The 19,172-nt window shown below is 42.7% G+C and overlaps 1 protein-coding gene across 2 annotated transcripts; it reads right to left on the bottom strand.

Moving 5' to 3' along the window:
- Positions 1-626: 626 nt before the first annotated feature.
- On the bottom strand, positions 627-19,125 carry RfC3 (replication factor C subunit RfC3). 2 transcript variants are annotated; one of them, XM_072287078.1, is made up of 12 exons: positions 19,020-19,125; positions 18,853-18,917; positions 18,537-18,673; positions 16,501-16,580; positions 16,324-16,397; positions 15,172-15,331; positions 9,275-9,356; positions 8,578-8,707; positions 7,156-7,233; positions 6,310-6,354; positions 3,931-3,985; positions 627-768 (listed from the first exon to the last, which is right to left on the bottom strand). In XM_072287078.1, the coding sequence occupies exons 1-12, from the start codon at positions 19,046-19,048 to the stop codon at positions 681-683; spliced, it is 1,023 nt and encodes a 340-aa protein (XP_072143179.1). In that variant the 5' UTR covers positions 19,049-19,125; the 3' UTR covers positions 627-680. The 2 variants fall into 2 exon arrangements, with proteins under 2 accessions (XP_072143179.1, XP_050025144.1); XM_050169187.3 differs by lacking the exon at positions 6,310-6,354 and having other exon boundaries at positions 19,020-19,124.
- Between the last annotated feature and the right edge of the window lie 47 nt (positions 19,126-19,172).

Below are 19,172 nucleotides of genomic sequence, written 5' to 3'. Positions count from 1 at the left end.
TTTTCAGATTCATGCGTATCATATCAATTTTGTCCGCTTTAGATGTAATATTATATGAAATTCACAGAATTGTAATACCTCTTTTTATTGCTAAGATAGAGAGTTGTAAACTTAATAGTTTCATTTTCTGAAAATTAAAAAATTAAGTTATGAGGTTTTACTTGCCGAAACCACTTTCTGATTACGAGGCATGCCGTAGTGGGGGACTCCGGAAATTTTGGACCACCTGGGGTTTTTTAACGTGCACCTAAATCCAAGTACACAGGTGTTTTTGTATTTCACTTCCGAAAATTTGCGATTTTTTGCCAATCTTTAACAGAAAATTGACAACCTAAATAAACAGTCACAAACAGTCACTAGAGTTTAAGTTTTTCTTTCATATGCAATAAACTTTGTCAAATTTGGTGCTGTGTTGCCAAGAAAAACGAATTCTCCTTTTACATGCACTAAGATAGGAGCACCCGATCTAAAGCTTCCTCCTAACAAAGGCCCGTCAGAACTGGTGATACCAGTAAAGATTAACTCATCTAGAGCTGTGTATGGTTCTACACTGACCTCGATTAGGTCTAGAAATGAAAGCAACATGACAAAAAACTGATCCAGTTACCTTTTCTGGAAATGCAGCATTCTTCCAAAGGAATGGGAAGTGTGTTTATTGGGGCCTTAAACAAGCTTATAAATTATGTAGCCAACTGTCTGGCAACCTGGAATGCTGAGATGAGCGAACTTAGCTGAATCTTTTCACTTGTGCCAGCTGCAAGTCGATATCTAGGGAAAAAAAAAAGAAGAGAGGCATGTATAGAATGAAAGCTCCTTGTTGATAAAGAAATAGACAACTTTAAATCTTGAAGGGACACTAAAGAGAAACACTAATTTAGTTTAGTCTGATAGAGTACGCATTAAACCACTATCTGTATCAATTTCATGGTGAAAGGTGGGTTATTAGAAGAGAACAAGAAGTTGAAAGTTACATTTGGTACTACAAATTTCAAAGGGTTTTCTTCACATTATGGCAATTGTGGATCCGTAAATAGTCTGGACACTTGCTCAGTTCTAGAACTGGTACAACACAACATACAAAGAAAAGAAACAAGCCGAGCCAGCCAGATAAAGGAACAGGGCGCTGTTCTAGTGCTCTGTTCCTTTATCTGGCCGGCTCGGCTTGTTTCTTCCTTTGTATGTTGAGCTGTACCAGTTCTAGAAAGCAATACCAACTCGCCCAATCCTCAACCCTATTGCTCAGTTCAGTGTTTGGCTTCTTTAGAATACAATGTCAGCCATCTTTGCCGATGAACAATTAACTGGGCTCGAGCAGCGTCATCAAAATCCATGACATCACAGGGACCTGTTGTGGAAACTTGAAGGCAGCCTTCCCTCTTGTCCTGTTTTTTCGTCGTTTTCTCGCTTACCAAGCATCCACTTGTGGGAAGAGAGCTGTTCTTGGTATTTTAGAGGGTAATTGACTAATACAGCTATAATTTTTCCAGTAATGGCCCCACAGCAGGGCTGACAGTACAGTTAAACCTCGGTATAGCGAACTTCAATACAATGAAATTCTTGACATAACGAAGTATTTGACTTTACATAACTTACTGTTCATAGAACACCATGTATTTAGAACCTCAATATGACGAAGTGTGTTTGCATGAGATTTCAATACAGTAAAACCTTGTTAAACCAGTAGTCTGTGTTAAACAGTAGTTTTGTGTTAAAAGTAGTAAAGTCAAATCCCTGACTCAGCGGCCATTGAACATAATGTGTTTTGCATACGCATCGGTTAACACGTAGTGTTTCCCCTTTTTGTTGCGCAAACACGGCGGTTCGTCGTCTCCATCGGACGGCCTGACAGAACAACATGCGTCAGAGGTTGGAACAACGGCCTCCAAGCGCCCTGTGCATTTGCGCGTGAAGCCACATCAACATCAACATAATTTCGGCACCGTGCCAGAGAGCCTTGTGGCATCGTGCGACCAAGGGCTCGTGTCATGCCGAAGCTCGGATAAAAAAGACACCGGGTGCTCAGCATAGAAGAAAAATTAGACATCGTTCGCACTATCAAACCTGACACGAAGAAGTCGGCGCTGGCACGCGACAGGGATCTACTGTTGACCACGGTGTGCGGCATTTGGAATGCAAAGCAGTTCCTAAGCAGCGCTGCTGCAACCACGAAGAGATGCCACCTACGAGGTTCGTGCCATCGTTCCCTTTGTTGTTGCCGAAGTGTCACCTAGCGACAGTGATGAGGACGACACGGAAAGCGACCGCACGGGCAATTCAGGCCCGGCAGTGGCAGAAGCTGCGTGTTACGTCAGCCTCATGAATGCAATCGTCACGACGAGAACAGTCACCCACAATGAAAAAGGAGCCCCACGACTTGTGCAGCGCTACCACCCGCGTGCATGGAAAACATGCAACGCCAACGAGGAATCTGCCATGCGAGTGTTTGCCGAGAAGAGGGGGCCGGCTGAAAAGCTGGCTCGCAGCTTCAGTAAGTTTGGGGCCACTGTCGTTGCTGCTAGGCTGCCGTGGCATTACACGAAAATAACACTTTTGTCACACGAACTGAATAAATACTGCATGTTTTTGTCCCCTTTCATCGCACTCTCTCCGAGTTTCGGTTTTGACAGGTAAGTGGGCGATCTCAGGCTATTTCAGTCAAGCAGTACTACCGTTTAGTACATAATTTTTCCGAGCTCCAGCCAACTACGGTTTAACGAGGTTTCACTGTACACCGAAATTTCACTGCTGCCGCAAAGGAATGCCAAGACAGTAAATGAAAACTTCCGTGGATCTAGACGGTCAAATGATTGAATTACAAGCGGCTGCTTACAAATGTACCTTTCCAATTGCGTGCCGCACGACGGGATCGACCACTGAAGTGGAGCCGCATCATGTTCCATATGAAGTCCAAGTGTGATCAGATCCTATCACACCCCCTGCGCTGTGTGCTTTACGTGCGAGTGAAAGTGTTCGATTTGTTGAAGTATGGTGGGCAGATTGTTCAAGAAAAACTGGCCACCCTGTATACGCAATGCCCCATGACCTCGAGCATACCGGAATCTTGGAAGAACGCTAACATAATCCTAATCTATAAGAAAAGGGACACCAAAGACTTGAAAAATTATAGACCGATCAGCTTACTGTCCGTTGCCTACAATATACAAATCGGACTGCGAACAGTTCTTGCATCCGAAATTTCAGACGTTTTGATACATTGACTCTATAGGGTACATGATGGTGCCGTGAAGCCGCCCAAATTATCAGGAATCTGTAAAGCCGGTCGTTGACTGTACACTGGCAACTCCTCCAGTCGACGACGGGGCATCAAAGATGAATCATTATGATTCCTGTCTGTTACTCGAGCCAGCATTACCGCGACTTTCGACCCTTTCGATAAAATTACAGCTAATTTTCCCTGATAGAGGCACAAATTCTCTGAGTTTTCCCTGAGTTTTTCCAGACTACTCAAGATCCCTGAGAATTCCCGGTTTTCCTGGTTGGTAGACACCCAATTGCACTGTTTCAATGAGCACACAGAACTTTCTTCAGTAATACAATGAACTGCCCAGAGCATACTAGTTCTGCAGTTACATTTTAATGCCTGTGAGAGGATTATGCAGACAAATAAAATTAGCTAGACAAGACAGTCCATAGTAAACAAAAACCATTATAAGGTGCAAAGAGCTGCATTACAATGAACTTTTTTTATCGCACAAATATAACAAATGGAAAATTTATTCTAGAACAGTTTAGTGCAACTATGTTTAGAGACATTTGTACTAGTCCATGTATGAAAAGAAAGCAAACAAAATGCAATGCATAACAGAATTTGGACCAACACTGAAAGGTTATACTGAAATGTATTTGTAGAGCAAGCACATTACTCCATTAATTATTTGTGCATCTCGGTTTAAAGCTGCAGATACTTACTCAATTTCTGCCATTTTGTCAATCAGGTACATCTTCACTTTATCTGGAAGTTCAACTGTTTTCAAAAAGCAACAAAATAATTAGAACAAACGAAGATTGCTAGTAAGTGAAATTGAGGGTGCTAATGCAACCTGACTACTTCAATAATCACATTACGTAAGAATGATAATAAAAAAGTCAGTGCAACAGCAACTGTATAAGTTACATGTGGTATTTTACTTGTTTGGTTACTGCTCTGCTGTACAGGCAATGTCTCAATTGGTCAAAACAAGGGACCAGTAGCCTAGATTCTCGACAGTGGCCTTCACAGATACGACAACCTTCAAATTAAAAAATAAAATTATGGGGTTTTACAAGCTGAAACCATGATCTGATTATGAGGCACGTCATAGTGGGGGACTACAGCAATTTGGACCACCTGGGGTTCTTTAACATCCACCTAACCTTACTACACAGGTGTTTACACATTTTGCCCCCATCGAAATGCTGCCGCCATGGCCGACAACCTTCCTGATGAATACTAGTCCCTTTGTTGAATTGCTGGCTACAGTGACGACCTTCGTTCGACCATTGTTGACCGCTTCAATTCTCAATGTACCTGTAAACCTGTTTTGATTAAACCATCCTTGTAGTTTTGCATGACCAATGTCCTATCATAACCACAGACAAAACGATGCCACCCTAAAGCCAAAGTTCAATGCTACGACAATGTGCTATTGTCCTTCGGCTACACAGTACTGAAAAACTACCGTATTTACTCATGTAAGGCCACCACACTAAGAAATTTTTTTGTACAGCAAGGGGCACATGGCTGCTGACTGATGCGTTGACGTGTGCTAAGGCCAGGGTACAGAATAACGCGAACACTAGCGACCAATTACAAATACTTTTATTCAGTAATCCTCATCGCTTCCACTGCCCTTGTCTGACAAGCTTGCCTCACTGGCACACTCCCAAAGCTGGTTGACTTCTGTGCTATCCATATTCTGTTAAGAGATTCGCAGCATCTTGAAGCTCTTGACAATGAACGAAACTGCAAACTACGCATTCAAAATCCATGCGCACACTTCTTGCAGTGGTGCCCTCTTCATGCACTTGAAAGTACGATGCAGCTAAACAATGCACTGCAGCAGTGCGCACCACAGCAGTGCTGACACCATCGAAGTGCACTGCATTGTGATGGGATGATGCCATCGTTGGCAGGACAGTAACAATTGCCTTCCAGCAGCATCTTATGGAAATTAACCAATTCACAAAGGTACGCGTGTGATGCTTAGTGAAACTTTTCTTCCCAATTCTTTTTTTGCTCCAAAGTGGTGGTGTAGGCCTTACATGTGGGCAGACCTTACACAAGCAAGTACTGTATACCACACCATCTAGTCCATGTGTGATTTCTTGTTACTAGGAGCTTCATCACAGCTGCAGACTGTTCGAAGCACCTCAGTTGGTCTCTTGTGAGGAGTGTGAAAATCCAAGCGCCATCGGCAGGAATGGATGCACGTTACATATTGAGGATGAATATTCATGAGCATGGCAGGTAGCATTGTAACAGCTGTGCACAGTGTGCATGAGCAGCTTGCGTGCATCTAATGAAAAGAATCATTGCAAGTGCTAGCGCAGCCCCTAGCAACTGAAGACCCCATGCTACATCGGAAGTTGGTGTTGCTGTAGTACTCCATTTCACAGATATCAGGCAAGGCTGAGAAAGCTACACAAGTAGCTACACAAGTAATAGAATGAGAACGATGTAGCCAAGTGCTAAAATGAACTGCTCTGCGTGGGCCTGCCAGTATGACTTTCCTGTAAATAAGTTTGCCCCACCCCTGTGAATAAACCCGCTGCTCTATTCCTACAACCTCCTGACCACGCACTCATCAACTAGTTAGCAACTCTAGTTGTGAAAGTTCAGATGACAGCATGGGCCCGCTCAATGTCAGTGTGACGCTCCGATAGTGTAGGCCAGCTACTCATTTTAAGACATGCTGGTGGCATAGGCTACAGTTACGCTGGGCTCCCGAGACCACGACTTCCAAATCTTACAAGGTGTACAACGCATTCTATGTAATAATCATGTCATATTCAGCAACAGAAGTGTATAACACTTATAGTTGCATCAAATTGCATGACGCATATCTACATCTTTCTTTCATATGTAATGCACTATGTTTTGGTTGCAAATGTGAGCAGTGGGAGAAATCTCTCTAGCCTTCGTAGTGTGGCCTGCTATGTATGAAACAAAGTACACAGGTTGCAAGGCGATGCAATTTAGCCACTGATACAATACTCCATTTGCAACCAACCTTGCCTGTACATCACAATCAATCAATTGATGACTTCTCTCTTCCTACCAAAGCCTGGTACGAATTAAGGCAAGCTTACTGTAAATTTTTTTTTTCGTCCATATCGATATGAAAATTCTTTGCCCTGAAAGTACACAAAAGGGTTCTATCAAATTTTTAATAGGAACGTGAGCTCATATTTGGTGAATACATGGCAATTTCTTTTTATGTATTATTTATGCTAAGTGCAGTTTGTCAGTATATAATTTATTTGCGATACTGCCAGCCTCTGTGAGACCAAAGCAGGTGGACATTGTATTAGACAGTTTTACAAAAAGAAACAAACATTTCATGCTACATGGCACAGTAAAAGAAAAAGAAAAAAAAGAGAGAAAGTTTCCTTAACTGCTGCAGAAATCACCAATGATGATGTAAAATACAATACTTTCGGTTGGTATAACAATATCGCTCAGTAACAAATATAGTATTACTAGAATTTATATAAATATAGCGAATAAATGACCCATGTAAGATTAGAGAAGTTATACAGCTAACAGATAACAGTGCAGAAGTGACCAGTTTGGGGATTGAAATTCAGAAATTCCAAGCGCAGAGATAAGTACTACAGTTAAGATATGTGGGTGTGTTAAGTACAATGGAATGTTGTATTTATTCAAGTCATTGTATTTATTGTGAATGTATGATTTTAGTTTCTTTGGTATCAGCTGCTGTAATTCAATTCATTGATGTACTTATCTGATGTACACAATAACAGGATGTCTTGCACTAAACCTTCTGGCTTTGAGACTGCTTTTCTTGCATTGTGTATTCCAGGCACTGTGGTATCATATTTATGCAAATAACATTAAAATAAAATAAAGAAAAGTATGACGCTATGGCGGATATGGCACATATTTATGCAGGAGCTGACCTGGTATCAACTCACCTCTATGGACATACAAATGGACCTGTGTTAGTACATCTTGAAGAGCCAAGCCTTTTGCCACCTTTAGCTTGTTGATGTCTGGGACACAATGGGAAGCGATGTTAAGGACACAGGATAAACAACGTCACTACGTACAACACATGTGCACAGTGCACCAGATAATTTCACAGATGCAAATGTAAGTTTAAATGGATGCAATAGCAATTGAAAAAAATGTCCCATGATATGCCGGAGACACAGAGGCTTATATTACCAGAAAACAAAACAAGCAAAATATGAATGACGACACTACAGCCAACTGCCCATAACACCATAAATTTTATCAATGTATGGCCAAGGTTAGTTCATTGATAACTTTAAAAATAATTGCACTTCATTAAAGAATTAAGAAACATGCAACCTGGCAACTTTTCTAGATTATTTGAGCACACAAGGGGAAACAATCTGGAAGTTAAGTTTATGACACCATGCATAATTTTATGGGTGCTGTGAGTAATTTAGGTGTACAATTTAAACAAAGCAAGTTCAGTGTTCATTTTCTCCAGTAGAGACTAAGCCTGCAAATCAATAAACAATTTTGCCTAATTATCTGCCAGCATCTAACTGACTGATGACACAATAGCCCCACCCAATTACTCAGTGTACCATACCATGCAAATACGCTTGCATGCTTTACGCAGGCCTTTATGTCTTCTAAAACAACTCCTGCACCCATTTTCACATAGATCACTTCTGTAATAACCGGATCATCACAAATGTCAAAGTGGAACATGGCCACAATATTGCTATCACCCATAATGAATTTATGACATTCTATTGTAAACACTCACTTCATCAATGCATCCAGCTTGCATTTACCATAGCACCTCAAAATAAATGAGCCCTTCACCCTACTTTTAGAAGTAGTGATCTGTGAACCTAGCAGCCATCTTTATTTATAATGCACAGTGCATACTACACGTGTGGCTAAAATAATAATAAAAAAATAATTTATCCAAAGATATCATGTCTCTCCAAGAATTCCATTCGTACACTTTTTTGTTTGGCTAAGCAAAAAGCCCATCCTTCTCGTCAAGAAAATGGACTTGGCCCTTCGTATCTTGTGAAAGGAAATGACACGTTGTTGTGGCAACAGATGTGATGCACTCTTACTATGTTTGCATACTAGTCATGCGTGCCTGTCGCTTTACGCAATTGCCCGCTGGGCAATCTCAAAGCACTGCATCCAAGGCACTGCAATTACTGCTTGTACTCGCATACAGCCGGGCATTGACAAAACGTTTGAAAAGGATGACAAATGCTAAAGCAAAGATTTATGCACCTCTAGAAGTCTCTGTGAACATGCGTTCACAACTGCAAAGCATGCAGCAGCCAGCAAGCATGCCCAAGAGTAACAAAAAACAAGCCAGCACAAAAAGATACGGTTGTAGGAGAAAGCGAAGTCCTCATTGAGCAGGGTGCTGACGATGTCACTGATATCTTCCTTGAGTGGGTGACCCACACACAGGTAGACATTGGTCTCATTCACCTCGTCAAAGGCCATGCTTGTGCTCTGCATTGTAGCAAAAACACAGATTCCACCATTTATGCTATGTTTAAGTTGGCTCCAGACTTCCCTTCCCACCCCGTATAAGTGATGACCTTTAGAGACAAAATAAAGCATAGTTCAATGCACAGGGGCTGAGCTGCCTGATTTATTTATTAAGAACAGGGCACACATGTGGTGACATGCAACTTCAGGCACAGTTGAACTATACAATGCGCAAGCAACTTCAAGCAAAGAATAATTCTGAGCACTACATGTTAGATTCTGATTGATCCCAGTGAAAAATGCTGACTGCCCTAAAGCACCGAAATTGCAAGAAAATCAAAATAGAGGGGGAAACGGACCTGAAATGCATTTATAACACAGCCTTGTTTTGCAAACAGAAAGAAGACTTTGTTGATCATGCATTGCAACAGACTCCAGTTGAGGCTGCAACACTTTAGACCGTGAATGATATTAAGTTCATGTTACAATGTAATCACTTGCATAGTTGAATAAAATGCATTTTGTATTAATGCAAGTGAATTTCTTTTTATGAAAATGAAGACTTCAATGAGGGAATTAGGAGCCAACCTGAAGAATGTTCAGTGCTTTCCTCATGTCACCTTGGGCCAGATCCATGAGTGCTTTCTTGCCATCAGCTGTGACGGTCAGCCTAAACAAATCGAGAGAAAGGTAAATAACATATATTTAGGTAGCCAGCAGATTCGGGAGGTGGGGGGGGGGGGGGGGGGGGGGGGCGCCAACCCTGCCTAGATGGCGGCCAGAAGCCTTTGGGCCCTGGCGGCATCCTCGGCCTGCTGGACAGCCAAGAGTTAGTCTTCGGGGGCCGAGCTCAGCAGCACGGTCTCCCACTGCTTCCCATCCTTAATTTTCCGGCCCTGTCAGGGCACCCAAGGGCAGGCCCAGATAATGTGATTTATGTCCGCCCTGTCTTGACAAAATTTACATTTGGCCAAATATTGTTCTGGATGATAGTGATTATAAGTCAACGGACTTCGATATATATTTGTTTGAGGGTGGCGCCATGCCACCGCCTGTTGCTTATAAAGTGATGGGTGTGCAGAGGGAAAACGCACCCTCCCTAATCTGTAACGATTTGTTATATCCCTGTAGCCAACCATCTGGTCCCCTGTCAACCCCAGCCGCAGCATGCCGGTGGCTCAGCTTGTGAGTCCTTGAGCCACGGTGTCGGCTGCCTTGGTGCCAGGGGGGGGGGGGGGGGGGGGGGGGGGAGAGGAGTGCGCAGGCGCCTAGATGATATAGACAACCCACTGACCACGAAAGTTTGCCGGGATTCGTTGTGCTTCTGGCGAAATGTGCCCCTTTGCATAATTTAGAATTAGAATTCAGTTAATTAATAATTCAGTTTTAGAATCGCTGACCATTATAGTGGCCAGTGTAGAAGCCATTGCGAGAGCAATGGCCAATTCCTCGGCCACCTCGGCTCCGTTGGTTTTAACAGATCCACTGACCTTAGGATCACCCTCTGAGTTCACTGCAACAATAGACATAATCTGATTGTGTACTTTGCCACGTTGACATACACCACGTCCTGAGAGCATTGGAATCTCCTCTGTATAGCCCTTGCCCTTTCCTCCCGCCTTTCCCTGTGGCGTTCGGGATGCATGTTTTGGGGTAGTGGTGGGATAATAAGCTGCCTCCTTATGTCATGGGGAATGTGTACTTTTGTGCCATAATGTAGTGTGTATGTTATTACAAGCCAGTTAAGTATGTGTCTGCCAGTAGGGCTTTGTGCGAATCTTTCGTATTGCACTATCGTATGGGTTTCTATGAGCTCTTCGAGCGTGTTGTGGACACCTAAGGCTAGGAGCCTGTCATTCTATGTGTCTATTGGCAATCCTGTGGCTTGTTTGAATGACAGCCTAATGATGCCTTTGATTTTTGCCTTTTCTGCTACTTGAGATTTAAGTAGGGGGTTACATACACTCTACGGCTAATGACAAAAGCCTGGCCTAGTCATACGGGTTGTTCTCTTTCATCCCATAATGTCGGTTAGCTATTCTCTAAATTAGTCTTATTGTTTGTTGTGCGGTCTTTTCTGGTACTATTCTGATTGTTTCCCTGTTGTGACTGTTTGCTGATACGCAGAGTCCGAGGACTCTAACACTGTTGACAATGGGTATTTGGTTGCCGTCTGCAAAAAGCGTGATGTTTGATTTGTCCGTAGAACTCTTATGGCCTCTGTGTGTCGGTCGGTACAGAAGTAATTCTGATTTTTGCGGTGAGCATCTCAGTCCTTTATCCATGACATATTTCTCGACCTTGTACATGGCTGTTTGGAGAGTTTCCTCTTTCTGCTCATCCCTTCCACCTATTACCCAAAGGGTAATATCATCAGTGTACAGGCTATGCTGTAATCCTTCTATATTTTCTGGTTCTGCTAACAGGCCAATCATAGCTACATTGAATTGGTCTTAAAACAAATAGAAAACAAGAAATACCTATCATTATGACACCCCCATGCACATGGCAGTATGATACATAGGACAGACCCCACTGTAGCTCAAGTAGCACATCACTAATTGCAGATTGTGTTGGTTCAACTACCCTAAAATTAAATTAATTACATTCTGGGGTTTTAAGTGCCAAAATTACAATATGATTATAAGGCATGCCATAGTAAGGGACTTGGGATTAATTTTGACCACCTCAGGTTCTTTACTCATCCAATTCACGATACACAGGTGTTTTTGCATTTCCCCCCCATCGAATGCAGTTTCAACTACCCATAGAAATGCTACTTCAACTACTCTCGGCATTCTTCCGACTCTACAAATGACAAACAGAAAGCCTCGTCAGAGTTACAATTCTTCCATCACTGTCACACTTCTTTATGGCTGGATAAATTTACAACAAAGGAGGCTTCAGGGGAAAACCATGCAAATTTGCTGTATCCCCCCAGTTTGTCCCAAAAGGCATGAGTAGAATGTAGTTGAAATCAAGTGCATGCCACTGAATTAAGCAATGCCATGCACTCCTTTGTCGACTCTTATGGCAAACGCCTCACTAGTACTCAAGTGCCCAGAACAGCTGACATTTGGCATAAAGGCTAATCTTTCTTCGCATATCTACTTAACATGTCATATTGACTTTACTTTCTCCACAACATAAAGGAAATGTGCAGTTACACTGAATATTAAAGAGGTGCTTTCACCGATAGTGAGTGACCGTGCACTTTCGTTGATAAGTTGCCAGAACCTATAGAAAACTATGTTTACAAAAAAACAAGTGATGCCTATCAGCTTTACTACAAAGTGATCAGTGATATGACACTGTACATGCATGTAGACTAATGCTGACCCTGCAAGCTGCTTATAGCAGGCGTATGAACAATAGCTTGTTGCTCGATCCCACATTACCTAAGATTTTCAGACTTTTGAAGCCACAATAAATTAAATTAAAAGGACAAGGCATTTAAACAAGACATCTTTTCAGCTCCAGCACCTCTTACATGGGCTCAATCTCAACGGTACCAGTGCATTCCAACACTGGTACCGTTGGAATGCAGCCTGTTCACTTCTACTTGTGCCGTTAAAACACCTTGCAAGGTAAGGTTGGAAGACAAAATCTGAGGCTCCTGGCACTTCGAGAGAAAGATATTGCAAAAGCATACGTCTGCAAGCACCTCACTAATGATTTCACCAAAACAGACTCAATTAACATCCTTAAAAGGGCACCTGCAACGGTTCGGACAAATTTTGCAGATGTGTAGGGTACAGCTAAGTTAATCATTCGCACCGCAATTTGTACGAAGCGTCTCATATTAAGAGAGCTACGGACGATTACAAGTTACCCTCCTCCATAGCCATGCATTTTCTCCTCAACTCGTTCGCTGAGTGATCGGGGCTAAGCTCCGCCTTCACTGGCTCTGCGTCGTGATGGCACGTCGTGTCGCCTACTTCCGGTTCTCTAGGAGCGAGCGCATGAAGCCTCTCCAACCTCTCCAGCAGCTGCTTGGCAGTCGACCGCAAGCGAGAGCTATCGAAGCAGAGTGTGTTGCGAGCATTCTGTCGCAGTGCCGAACGTGTCTGGTATTCCGGTAACCACAGGCAGGCTGGGCCTTTCGACGGATGGGTGGAGGCATAAACTCAAGCTGATGAAGCAACTTTGGCGTAGACGCACGTAAGCGGCCTGATTGGTCGGCACGGTCCAGCCACCTGTCTTGCGCAGAGCTTAACCAGCCAAACAATGAGCTAATATTGCTCTAACCAAGTGTAAAACATTTTAAACATTTACAAAAACTGCATGTTAACGATTGCGCTCCTGTGAAAAATTTACACCAATAGCAAAGAAGAATACACTTCGTTACTGCTACAGTGTGTGGTTGAGCTCTGTGCCACCAGGTGGCTGCACCGTGCAGACCATTCGCATTTGCGCTTCTCCTCATCCTGTGAAACGGCACGGCCAAGCAGCCAGGCCGTGTACCCTCGCTTGCGTTTACCCTAATACCAGACTCTCGAAATGCTATTGTGGCAGTAATCCTCCGGTGTTAAGGGACGGCCGCAAACGTGCAAATTCTGGCGGCGATCGGATAGCGACAGTTAGATGTGCTGCAGCCAGTCCGCTCGTCTGCTGCCTTGCAGAGGGCCACCATGTCGCAGCTTGACATATTGCCAGTCCCTACGCTTGCAGCCCACAACGCAACAAAGGCGATTCATGGTGCTCATGAGAAGACAGGGCAACACTGACCGCAGAGCTCTCGTCAAGATGGAGCACATTGTAACACAAGCAGACGACGCTTGCTGTGTGCCGGAAGTGCTTAAGTGTAGTGAGAAATTGTTCTTGTGCATTCTCTTTCTCTTACTTTTTTTTTAAAGAAACAAAGTAACTAACATTCCAACTACTATGAACATCATATGTTCACCATAAAGGTGGAAAAATTATCGACCATGTGCCCTGGCTAGCCAATGGTATAGTTCGCCCTACTGACGTCAATTGAGTGATTTATGTCATATGGGTAGGGAGGGCCCAAAATTCCGCAGAGCAGTGTGCTGCGATCGACAGCGATGTACATTTTTAAAACCTTATAATAAATTACACCCTTTACTCAGAGCACTTAGATGCGTCAATTAATAATCAGAAGGGTCTACTCTAACGACTCAGTACGTTTGTACAAAATCATCAAAATCATTTCAGGGTCCCTTTAAGGCCTCTTTCATTCTTTTTATCCTCTTTGATATTGTTTCCTCTCTCTTTCACCCCTTTTCACTTCCTCTTCCATATTATTCTTTAATATTGTTTCACAGTAATTGGGCACTACAGTGAAAGTTATAGCTGGTGACAGCCAATAAACAGTGTGATCAGGGGAATGCACAAAACGCAGATCTGGTAAATAGCAACATGCGAGAACATGGCTGACAGTGCCACCCACGCCGTCTGCTGATAAGCATTGGTGCTAACCACTGACACTACCAGTGAGAGTATGAGCGGGTGCTGGGATAACTGCCTGTCTGTCTGTGGGGGCAGCATCCATCTTACCAAGGACATGAGTCATGGTCCTTCCGGGGGATGGCATTTATCCCAAGATTGCACAAGTGGGTACCTCAATCTTGGGATAAATGCCATCCCAAGATTGAGGTACCCACTCGTGCAGCTTTCGATGGCGATAGCTTGTGGCTGATGGTGATTGCTTGCACCATAGAATTGAGTCAACATGTGACAATATTTACACCCATATACCATATGAATGTAGCCCAAGGACAGGTATCCAACTTTAATAGTACATATTCGTAACCCCACTGCTGTTTATCATTAGAAGGAACAGATGGTCCTACTGGACATGCGTTCCTGTATTGCTATTAACAGATCTGAGCTCTGTACACATCCTTCTGCCTCATGTTGTCTGCTCCAACTCAAGCTAAGTATTGAGTGTGATCTCGGGTGCCAGGGTGCATCTCGGGTGCATCTCATAGCTTAGGCTCCTGCACTAGGCTCTTGTGGAATGAAGCACACCTGGAAGCCCAGTAGCACATTCTTGAAGGGACCACATGAAAAGAATGTGAAAGCCAGAAGGCTGGCACTAGAATGTAGGAGTCTTTGGATCCTGACTGTGTCAACACAACATAGCACATGGAAAATTCAAGAACAGTGAACGTACCAGCAAGGTTCGACTGCATGTGGTTCTGGGCACTTGCAAGTATAAGGTATTCGTATATCACATTTAATTAGATTTGTATGTTCTCAGAGGAATAAATCAATTTATAGATGTAACTTTTTGCTTTCTGCAGCTTAGGAACATACCATTATTGCATAATTTAAAGCAATAATGATTTATACAGAGCGGTTTTGCAGCAGTGTTACACCAGCATGCGCACTTGTGCACAGACCCACATATAGGCTCAAGCACACACACGGTCACTGTCTTCTTAAAACCTTGCCATAAAAAAATGTATTGATGTTAACAAAATCATGTCTAGCGTGACCATTTAGCCACATGAACGTCTCACCTTTCTTGGGTGATTACGTGATCGATACGAGGTGACATTTGGGAAGCTGTGAGGGGCCCAAATCGAAACCGAGTGCATCGTGACTGCAAAGCTGGTATGATCTTGGAGAGGTAGTTGCAGATGAGGCAGAACCGGGCATTTTCCGTAAACTTCTCTATCACTGATCACATAAAATTAAAGAAGCAGAAGGTAAAAAGCAGAAGGCAGTCAACAAATCGCACTTTCCCAACAAAAGTTTGTGCAATGATTAAAGGGTCCTTGAAATGGTTTGGACACACTTCGTAGATGTGTAGAGTACAGCTACAGCAAAACATTAGCGCCACAATTTAAGTGAAGCGTCTCATATTAAGAGAGCTACAGACGATCATAAGTTACCCTCCTCCCTAGCCATGCTTTTCCTCCTTAACTCATTCGCTGAGTGGTTGGGGCTAAGCACTGCCTTCACTGGATCTGTGTGATGATGTGACATTGTGTTGTCGACTTGTGGTTGTCTTTGAGCCAGTGCGCGAAGCCTCTCCAACCTCTCCACAAGCTGCCTGGCCGTCAATCTCCCTCGAGAGCTACCCAAGCAGCGTGCATTGCGAGCATTCTGTCGCAGCATCGAGCTGGTATTCCGATAAATGCAGGCAAACTGCGCCTTTTCAAACTAAAGTTCCTCCGTACTACTACCACAGTGATGAAGAGGACTTAGTGTAAACGTGAGCACCCTGCACAGTGTAGCCACCTGGTGGTGCAGAGCTTAACCAGCCAAACACAGAGCCAGTATTGCTGTAACCAAGTGTAAAACATTTAAATAGACAACATGTTCACGATTGCGCCCCTACCAAATATTAACACCGGCAGTAAAGTAGAATACACTTGGCCACTGCTATATTAGCTCTCTGTTTGTCTGCTTGAGTAGCTTCACTGTGACTTAATGATCAGAAAGAAAGAGAGAAACAAGCTTTAATGATATACTGGAGATGCTAGCCTAAACCCTAACAACTTAGTATGTTCGTACAAGATCGTCAAAATCGTTTTCAGGGTCCATTTAACCAAATGTATTAAAGAAAACATATTTTTTTTAATTCATCATAACATACCAACAGTAAATCTCCTGCTTTATGATTTGTTGGAAAAAGAAACGCACACTTCTTACTGTTGTATACTCACCTCGACGTAATGCATTTTGTGCATCATTTGTCATAGCGTCAGCTTCATCAAGCACAATCAGTTTGAAACCAGAGCTGAAAAGCAAGCATACCTTAGAGACATGGGAAGCCAAAAGAAAACACATAAGTGGTGGCCTTTTGCTCGCAATGAAATAGATTGAACTAAGAGTGAACTTACTTGAATATTGTTTTTGTGCTTGCAAAGCTCAAGATCTCCCCACGGACAATACCGATTCCTCTGTCATCTGATGCATTGAGCTAAATTAAAAGTAAGTTGGTCATATTAAATTCTTCCAAGATTAAAACAGCAGCAAAGAAAGAGCAGATTCTTGTATTGTATTTTTTTGATACAGGATACCCAAAGTTATCTTCAAAGCATTCACTTTGAAACTGAGGTTGTGACAGAAGCCAGTCTGTTCGGGAAAGATCACAACAAGTAAAAGGAAGTGTGCTGACCACAATGAAAAATGAAGGGAAGACGATCTTTGGTTAATTGTTATTCTGTGGTTGGGGTCCCAATTACTTGATGCTAAGCATCACATTGTATGGATTATGCATTTCAGGTTGCCTATGTAAAGTTCTGTCACATGCGGACGGTGGCACACGAATTCTGTGATGTTTCCAAGTCAATGCAAATAAAGAATGCAGAAAAACAAAACAGTTCTCAGAATGCCTTATTTTACAAAAGCTCTGTGGCCAATGCAATCCCAGACAAAATGAAATCAACCAGAAATATGCAATTAAAACCAGCAACACATAAAACGAATAGCCATTATATATGGACTGAGCTAAGAAAACTTCTGCTATTTCAGTGGGGCTTCGAACATACTGTTTAAGATAGCACACTGTATATTTGTAAATATATGACCAGTACCTGCACAAAGTTCAGCCATCAGCAGTGACAAAGTAGCCCTGTCGAAATTAAACTGTGAAAAATGAAACATAAATGACAACACAGAAATAACTATAATACACGATAATTTAGCTGTTAAACATAATATAGAAAACTGAAATCTGTGCTTGCTTCTTCCGTGGGACAGTTCAGGTGTTCATTGAAAAGTGAGACAGTTAAGATGCCTGCAAACTTTGCCTTTCTTATGACAATAGCTTACTACTACTACTACTACTGTGTTTTTTTCTCTGGCAGGTGGCAATGTGAATGTCTTCAGGATAAGTACATGCAGAGGAAAGCGAGTGTAGCACCTGTGGTGTCCGGTTTTGTGTTTGTTTTTAGTTACACTACAATGGCTTCATCAAGAGGGCAGCAGTATGTAGTGGATGAAATTGTCCAGCAGCAAAACCAACAGTGATGCACATTCAGTAAACACTTTACTTAAACATGAGCTTTTGCTTCTGAAGTGGGATTTCACAATTTCATTTCATTTTATGCCTGAACTTCCCAAGAAAACACTACTTAAAATGGCCTAATTTTATCTATGCATCCAATATGCATAGATGGCATCACTATGTATGGTTTACCCTGCAATATAGTCAGCTGAGAATGATCATGTGTGGGCGTGCTGAAAGTGAAAACACTGTGTGAAAGAGTGTATCTGTAGCAGTAATATATACAAAGTAGACCCAACAGAAGTGCAAACCAAGCTACTTGGTGAATGCTTGTCTTTGGTGGAAAAAAGACTGCAATGGAACCACAGACGACAAAGGGACATGCATGACAAGCACTTCACTCTGATCTAAATGTGTTACTGGCAGCTCAAAATGTACAAAAAGTGTGAGCATCATGTGTCACACACAGCAAGAAAGTTGTGACATGCTGATTGTCTCGAGTGTTCCTCCTCATCTATAATTTTCTTGTACTTTTTGTCCATTAAAAACTAAAACAATTTGAAGTGGGGAAGAAAGGTGACACAGTTAGTAAAAAGTGCTGATGCTAGTTGGTTCACAAAGTAGACCCAACATTGGATTGGGCATACTTTTCTAAAATATGCAAAGATTCACTGTACTGAAGTTTGCAAACTCTACTACGTTCATAATTTCATCTCATTCCATCCCTTGATCACATCAGCAACATTTTGGTCTTAACTATCATTCACTTACCCTGCATTGCGTACTTCACTCGTCTATGAATGCCACGCAAACACCTGCCATTCCTTTTTGGACAATTTTAGTACTCAACGACACAACGTCTAGCCCGAGAGCACACGACAACCGTCTGCAGAACAACAGTCCAGCGATATCAATCACATAGCCCACCTCAAGTACTTTGGAGCTGAATTCTCTGGGACTGTAGATCTGCTGGGCGCATGCCAGTATGGTAGATGTTTTGCCTGTCCCCGGAGGCCCATAGAATAGCAGGTGCGGCAGCTTGTCTTCTTTAATAAACCTCCCAACTGGAATAAAGAGGGGGACAACGTGATACAGGGCCGAGAATGGGCGCCGGGGATCATCAGCTTATTTGCTCCCAGCGCACCAACACACACAGCACATCCGAATCAATTGCAACAGCTGCTCAATTAACTAAAGCATCTAATAGTGGAGATATGGTACAATCTGTAATACAATTACCCACTTGTGCTAATTATGTCTTCGTGTGCGATTAAGTCGTCCAGTTTTTGAGGCCTGTACTTCTCGACCCTGCAGAATAAAAAAAGCAAATCTATCAGCTTTATTTGCTCTTGTCATACGCAACCTAAAACAACACAATTAGCAACGAAACATGGACTAAAATATACAAACCATGGTAAGTTTGTAGTAGAAGTACTCATTTCCGCGCGCAAACTTGGCGATCATTGGCGAGTGAGAAAGCGCATCGGAAGCGTGGAGTGTGCGGCGTTATGAAACTGGTAAAGAGCAAGTCAACAAATTTAAGAGTAATAAGCACATAATTAA

Source organism: Dermacentor andersoni, chromosome 3 (assembly GCF_023375885.2).
Source record: "Dermacentor andersoni chromosome 3, qqDerAnde1_hic_scaffold, whole genome shotgun sequence".
Lineage (NCBI taxonomy): Eukaryota > Metazoa > Arthropoda > Arachnida > Ixodida > Ixodidae > Dermacentor > Dermacentor andersoni.
Note: the sequence above shows the minus strand (reverse complement) of the source record. Positions and strands in the feature narration are given on the sequence as shown.

Coding starts and splice junctions, on each gene's coding strand:
- RfC3 (XM_072287078.1), bottom strand. CDS start 19,048: ATGAGTACTTCTACTACAAACTTACCATG. Junction 7,234..8,577: donor CTTCGCTTTCTCCTACAACC/GTATCTTTTTGT, acceptor ATTGTGTCCCAG/ACATCAACAAGCTAAAGGTG. Junction 6,355..7,155: donor CCATTTGTATGTCCATAGAG/GTGAGTTGATAC, acceptor GTGTACTTTCAG/GGCAAAGAATTTTCATATCG.